The sequence below is a fragment of the Dryas octopetala genome, chromosome 7, assembly GCF_963921425.1.
Source record: "Dryas octopetala chromosome 7, drDryOcto1.1, whole genome shotgun sequence".
NCBI classification, from domain to species: domain Eukaryota; kingdom Viridiplantae; phylum Streptophyta; class Magnoliopsida; order Rosales; family Rosaceae; genus Dryas; species Dryas octopetala.
This window is the reverse complement of record NC_141372.1, coordinates 12,138,067-12,145,181: the sequence shown is the minus strand read 5'-3', so window position 1 is coordinate 12,145,181 and position 7,115 is coordinate 12,138,067. Positions and strand designations below refer to the sequence as shown.

Genomic DNA, 7,115 nt, shown 5'->3' with positions numbered 1-7,115 from the left:
TAGAGAATATTTGGAGAACTTCTACGATTGAAATTTTGACTTTATTAAACTTTGTGATATTTATGTGACATTATGTGAGTTATATGTTGAATGTTCTATCTTATTTTATTTGACATACTTGAATTTATTGTCAATTAAATTTTATTATATTTTTATTTGCATTTGGGCATGAAGTAGTAAGTATGAAAGTTGTTGGGAAAGGAAAGTATGAAATTATTGGAAGTTTTTGTGTAGTTGAGTCCGAACTCTTGGTAGGTACCAAGATCTCAGGTCAACCCAGTTTGTACAAAGTTTTTATCGGGTAATTCAGGACTGGCAACAGGGAGAAGGACAAGTTGACTGGAAAAAATGGAAATTTAGGTTGATGGTATTTGGGTTTAGTCTATATATTGAAACACTTGAGACCACAGTGGTAAAACGGTAAAATGCAAGGTATGAAACGTATGGTCTGTTTGTTTTAATATATAGATTAATGGGAATAGAAATAGTGGAGTTGGCATTGCATCAAACATTATTTATAATTATTATGTCATATTTTCTTGTTACTTAGTTTAGTTTAGTTAATTGTTCATGAGAATTATTTCTCTACTGAACTGAGGTTGCTCACCCCTTTATAGATTTTACAGGTACCAAAATGGAGTCTTAAAATTACTGAAGCAAGAGAACATAATGTAAATATGTATAAAATTGTGTGGTTGTGCTAGAATAAGGGACTACTAGTGAGCAGTTTATGTAAAATATATATGATTTTATGTAAATTAGGTACAATATAATTAATGTAAGTGTTTGTTTATTAATTGTTTTTGGGTACTTATTTATTATTTCGGTCAGATCTTGATTTTAGAAATTTTATTTCTTTAATTAAAATATGATTCACACCTTAACTCAATAAAATAAAATTAGTATGAGTTGGACGTGGCACTTCTCTAATGTTTTTCTTAAACAATTGACACAAAGCTGCAAGTCTAGGAGATTCTTCACCTGCGTCAGAGTTCCCTTGCTACTTCGTGTTGATCGAAAACTAAATTAGTAGGATTATGTATTTATATATCTTGAAACTAAATAATATATACAATTGGCATCCTTTATACACTGATTCTTTGCTTAACGCGCGCATTTGATTGCCTTCTTGTTTTCATATATGCAATCAGTCCTACCCAAATTTGATTGTTAGTCTTGGACAATGTGAAGTTTGAAAATGACTAGGAGAAGGACAACGTGAATCGATGTGTCCTCACGAGCCAGTAGCTAGCTCGTTGGGCTTAGCATATGCAAGTTCTAACAATGAAGAAGATTTAAGAAAGAAATGGCTATAGTTCTGGCTGAATGCAATGTTTGTGAAAGTAAGATGTACGTAGTTTATTTTGTGTACTCTAAGGTGCTTACTGTCATTGATGTGCCATGCACATATTTAATTTCTTATCATATATATCTCGATGAGCCTGAGAGAATTAATAATTAGCATCGGGATCTTTTGGTGCATGCTAGAGCACCTGATGACCTTGTCAATGACCGGACATATTTGGCATCAACAACTCGGAAAATTTGTTCTCTGTTGTATTGTGGTTTTGCTCCACCTTGACTTGTTTGGATGAAAGAAGCCCCATTTTCAAAAATATCTCCTTTGGAGTAAAATTTCCAGGACTGGTTATTCCCAGTTTTGTCCTTCCTCCAAGTGACCTCTTTGTTTCCTAGTTTTGGTGCAATGAAAAGGTTAGCTTCACTCTTAACGCTAGGATTCATGCTTCCTCCAATGGCATACTGTGACCATTTTTTGTACAAGTTGTTCGCCACATGTGCATATCCATATCGAATCCTTGGCATTCTTTGGTTGCAGTTGGGTCCAAAATGGTTGTATACTACAGTCACCCTCATGTTCTTGTCCCGAATGTAACCATCATCGTGTCCGAGAAGCATAACCTTATCCTGGTCTCTGAACCAATTGTTGGAGATGGTGATATCATTAGACCCACGAGTCACATCCAGAAGACCATCCTCACACTCGTATAATGTATTGTGGTCTATCCAAACCTTTGATGCAGTAATCAGCCTTATCGCATCTCCATCAACTTGCCCTACTGAAATTATCTTCCCATCTGGACCCATAACTGAACTCGGTGCTTGGGCTTGACAGTGGTGGAGTCGAAGCCCATGGATGATTACATTGCTTGCCTGAACAATTAATACAATATATATACAGTTAGTAATCCAAAAGTATACTGCATACTTTCTAATGTCATATTGTATATTCATGTTTTAAATTTGATTAATGTTGATGTATTAGATTTAATTATTTACCACATGTGTACTACATTCAGAGGTGGTACACCTAGCATTTTTATTTAAATTTTTATATCAATCTAGTACGTCCACTTTATAAGCATACCTCCTCATTGTCCCCCTAAACGTTCAAAGACTTAACACGCAAACGCCGAAGAGTGGACTGGCTATGATTGTTTTTGAGCTTGTGGCCTATTTTGTTTCCCTTTTCTCTTATATATTTGTCCTTTCTAATTATTAGCTCTAAAATATATACACAAGAAGTGTACGGTTATTTGTAAAAGTGTAAAACCAAAACGTAACCCTCAATTAATTTAAGAATTTCTAACTAAGAAGTTAAATTAAATTAATTGTAAATTAAAACTTTATTTGAAGCGGATATGTAATTAATTACCTTAAAAACCGTCAAGCATGCATTACCAGCAATGTGAACACTAGCTCCTCTTCCATCAATGGTGGTAAAGCTACTAATGAGAAGGGGTTTCTCGAGTCTAATTCGCATGTCCCTATGGAAAGTGATCCACTTTTTTCCTTTGATCATGGTCGCCCCATATCTCAAAGTTCCTGGTCTGGGATTTAATGCATTGTCACTTGGGTCCGTGACTTGATAGTATGTGACATCTCCTCCTAAGTTGTTACTCATTTTCCCAGCAAATCCTACAGAGCACGATGCGAGTTCTTGGCGGTTGCTTCTCCAATTTGGGTTCCATCTCCAGCATCGGTCGATCACGTTCATTTTCAAGCCATGGACTTTTGCTTGCTTAGCAAAACTCGGGTTTGGAGCGAAGAGGAGGATGACAAAGCCAAAAACAAAGCTCCGAATATAATTTGCATTGGGGCAGTGAGAAGCCATTGTTGCTAATTCACAAGAGATGAGGAAGGCTTTGCTGTGTATTTGAGAAGTAGAATGGTGGGAGAGATGTATTTATAGGCGAGAGTTATAGTGATATGCTCAAAAAGTTTGTTTAGTTGGTTTTAATGTAGGTGTGGCTGGGGAGAGTTTTGGGTACCAAATAAGGTTTTGAAACAGAAAGAAAAAAAAAAAAAAAAGAGGTTTTGAGGTTATGATTCTCCACCTCAAGCTTAGCAGCTACCTTTTTGTGTACGTTGCTGCTAAAAGAAGGCAGACTACATGTATTTATCCCGTTGAACAATGGCAAATACATTAATTAAACAGTGCATAAAACACACTCGTTTTTTGTTTTCCTGAAATAATAAATTCAAATTAATTTACACTTAGGAAATAAAAAACTTGCAAAAAATAAATGATCCATTAATTTCCTACTCGATCTCTTGCCCCATCTCTATCCACTCAACTAGAGGACGTCAGACGCCCGGCATGGATTAGGGGCATCGCACTGTGCCTTCAACGTGAATTAGAGCTAGGCACCTCCAACGTGAAGCAATAAACTGTGTAGAATTTATATATAGACATAAATGCTCAATTAAAAGACCTCAATTGAGCGACAATTTAATGCAATCGTTGCAATCAATAGACTTTGAATGAATTGCCTTTCACTTATCCCTCATTTTAAATTCCTTTGGTGAATACTTGCTTGCATAAGATATTATAGCAAAAAATAGGACAGGTCGAAGTGACGACCTAAGCCCCATAAAAATCAAAAGATTGAGTTCAATGTAATCAAAATCATATCATATACACATTTCTAGAATTATGGGATACATTCCCAACTCCAAACATTCAGCTTTGTTCAAACTGACATAAAAATGATCACCGTCTTCTCATTCAACTTTGTTTGTTCGAAAATTCAGTTAGTCATTAGCTTCGTAGTGTTGTTTTAATTTAATTTTAAAATAATTTGTTTCTATTTTTTGGGTTCTAAATTTCTAATGGAATTTGAGTTTGATCACATTAATTATCACCATTCCCCTAGATAGTTTATTACATTTAAGTATATTGCACTTATAAGGCATAAAAATGACAGTTAATATTGACAAAAACCCATGTTTAAAAGATCGACAATATGTACAATCCCAATTATCCAGCACAAAAGTAAACAAGCTGCACACACAGATGCCTCAAAAGTTCTTAAACCAAAATGTCATAATGCCAAGTCCATCAGTTTTGACAACACAACCCTTGTTTTTATTATGAGACAATTCCATCAGTAAGCAACATGAAAACTCCAATAAACCACTTATAGTCCAACAAAAATTCATATCTAGCTAGTTGTCAACATATTAATAACCTTCAACGTCTTGTCCATTAAAAATAAGAAGAATTGCCTACTGAAATTAAAGATATTCAAATCATATTATAAATTAAATCTTGGCTCGGGCAGCTCAGAAGGTGGCTCTGGCACATAGCAATCTTCCATTGGCACCACATTGTCCTGCACATGTGGTGTGGTACCTTGAGATTGTTGCAGAGATTCAACAGTACCAGCTGCTGCAAGAATTGCACCCAAAGAATTTGCAGCATTGACATAGTTCATGATATGTACTTCAAGATCATACAGCTTCCTCATAATTTGTTCTTCTCTCACCGCATATTCTCTTCGTAATGCTTCCTCCCTCTCAGCCGCTTCTTTCTTTATCCTTTCCATCTCTGCCCGCGTTTGCTTATTAACTTCACGTTGTTCTTCATATGCAGCCTTCAGTGCTAACACCTCACTTTGCATTGTTAGTATTCTTGGAGCAGAAGCCCACTCAACACTAGTTCCATGTCCCGGAACTAGGTTACACTTCTCCGGTCCAAATAGTTCAGCAAATTCTTCGTTTTGAACCGATTGTGTCACCTCCTTACCTGAATTGCGCAGCCGTTGTCGTTCATGGTCTTCCTGCAACATTTTATTCATTTGTAGATTTTAATATTGCAACATATAGATCAATAATAAAATAAATTAACTAAAAAGCATTGTCAGTTGAATATATTTTCAACTCAATTCCAGTAATATAATTATTGAGTCATAACAAACCCAATATTTTTTTTTTTATATTTCCAATCCTTAATATATATAAGATCATGAGTATTTTCTTGAGTTGGAGTGTCACATGCATATAGGCTTAGAATTTAAGCATTTAGGTTTAAATAGTACGTCTCAGAATTTTTGTTAGGACTATTTATTGAATCAATTTTTTTATTAATTTCAAAGAATATGTATAAAATTTACTTGCACTAATGTATTGAAGTGATAAATTATGAAGAATTTGCATAAAGAAACATGGTATCATTATCTTAGCCAAGTTACTTAGATTGCTAGGCCTAAAACCACAGGAGGTACGTACTACAAAGTACAAACCCAACAAATTTTCTCATGTTAATTTCTTGGCTACATAAACCAAGGCCAAAGAAGGACTAACCCGGCCCATCCCCGTCCCGTCAGCTGCCACCATTCTCATCCTTTATGTGAAGAAAAAAACATTGGGCAGAAGGACTATTAATGTAATACTAAAACGCATATAGGAACCATAAGTGACCTTGTTGAGTACAAGTCTCTAAAAAGTCTCTCAGACTACATGGTACGGATACAAATTACAAAGATTGACCAAAAAATTGTTTAGCAATCCATTAATTACAGAGGCTAGAAAATATATAATGCACAAGAATATACATATATATTGTGGAATATCCATTTATTATACATTGAAGAAAATCAAATTTGATACAGGTCAAAAATGCCAAATGCCCAAAATTGGATGAGGTATTTTGACATGGAATTTGGGGTCAAATAAGATTTACAAATCATTTTTGCTAAAGTATCTTGTTTGAGAACCAAATGATGGGATTTGCCAAATTCAAGTGGGATTTGAGATGAGAGTTCCAAATACGATTTCAAAGTTCCACCTTAATAGGTTTCATTAAAAAAATTATATACAATGCATTTTTGTCTAAACTAAGACAAAAAATTACAATATCTTGGACCAAGGACTGGGACATGGGATCCGGACCTAAGACCCTAGCTTGACCCAGACCTGAGACTTAAGGACACATAACTTGGGATCAGACCCTGGACCTGGGATCCGAGCCCTTGACCCGAACCCTGGACTCAGGATTCGGACCTGAGACGTCCCCTGACCTAGGACCCAAGACTTGGGGACCTAGACCTCAAGACCTCAAGAGCTGAACCTAGGACCATACCCCACCTAGACATAGGACCAAAGACCGAACACCAGGACCTGAACCTGAAGCCCCAAGACCCAGATCATCTGGGACACGAACCACGAACCTCAGTTTCTAGTCTCCAAACTAAATTTAATTTCCAAAAAATATTAAAAAAAATTAGAAATCCCATAGTTAAATTCGATCAGCTAAATGACTTAACCAAATAAGTTACTTTGCAAATCTCATCCTTTCAAATCTATCATTTTAATCTCATCACTTTAAAGTTCTCCATCCAAATAATGACTAAATTAATTTACAATGATAATGTATGAAGGGAATTCAGAGAAATACAGTGATTTAATTAAGAAATTTAAAACAAGTTTATTAATTGCTAACTAAACTAGAATTTTCATGATCAGCTGATCGTACCTTGTTGACGAGATTGTAAGCTTCTTCATATGTAGTTTGATATCTCTTTGGCAAGAAGGTATTGAAACCTAATAAAAGGTGTGGGTGCCCTTCGAATAAGGGCTTCACCCTCTCTACCGTAGTCGGAGTGTCAAATTTTTCGTCCTTGAAGTCATGTAAGATTTGAAGAAAGTCTGGGTACTTGTACCCCTTGTCATCCTTTTCAAATGTGTTCCTCACCGACATTAGAAATGATAACAACGGGTTTTCTTTTGGTTTCTGCTGATGGCCATGGCTATCTCCTCCCCTCATTCTCTTATTCATGATCTGATTCTGGGGGAGGGAATACGGTATTCCAAAG

The 7,115-nt window shown here is 35.7% G+C and overlaps 1 protein-coding gene across 1 annotated transcript; it reads right to left on the bottom strand.

The window, feature by feature from the left end:
• Window positions 1–1,458: 1,458 nt before the first annotated feature.
• On the bottom strand, window positions 1,459–3,046 carry LOC147279749 (putative pectate lyase 16). The gene is made up of 2 exons (XM_086252386.1): window positions 2,675–3,046; window positions 1,459–2,172 (listed from the first exon to the last, which is right to left on the bottom strand). Exons 1-2 carry the CDS (start codon window positions 3,014–3,016, stop codon window positions 1,459–1,461), a joined length of 1,056 nt encoding a protein of 351 aa, XP_086108512.1. The 5' UTR covers window positions 3,017–3,046.
• Between the last annotated feature and the right edge of the window lie 4,069 nt (window positions 3,047–7,115).

What these genes read in the sequence shown, in the direction of transcription:
- LOC147279749 (XM_086252386.1), bottom strand. Translation starts at nt 3,016, where the DNA reads ATGAACGTGATCGACCGATGCTGGAGATGGAACCCAAATTGGAGAAGC. An exon ending in CATGCTTGACGGTTTTTAAG is followed by an intron (nt 2,173 to 2,674) that starts GTAATTAATTAC and finishes TTAATTGTTCAG; the next exon opens with GCAAGCAATGTAATCATCCA.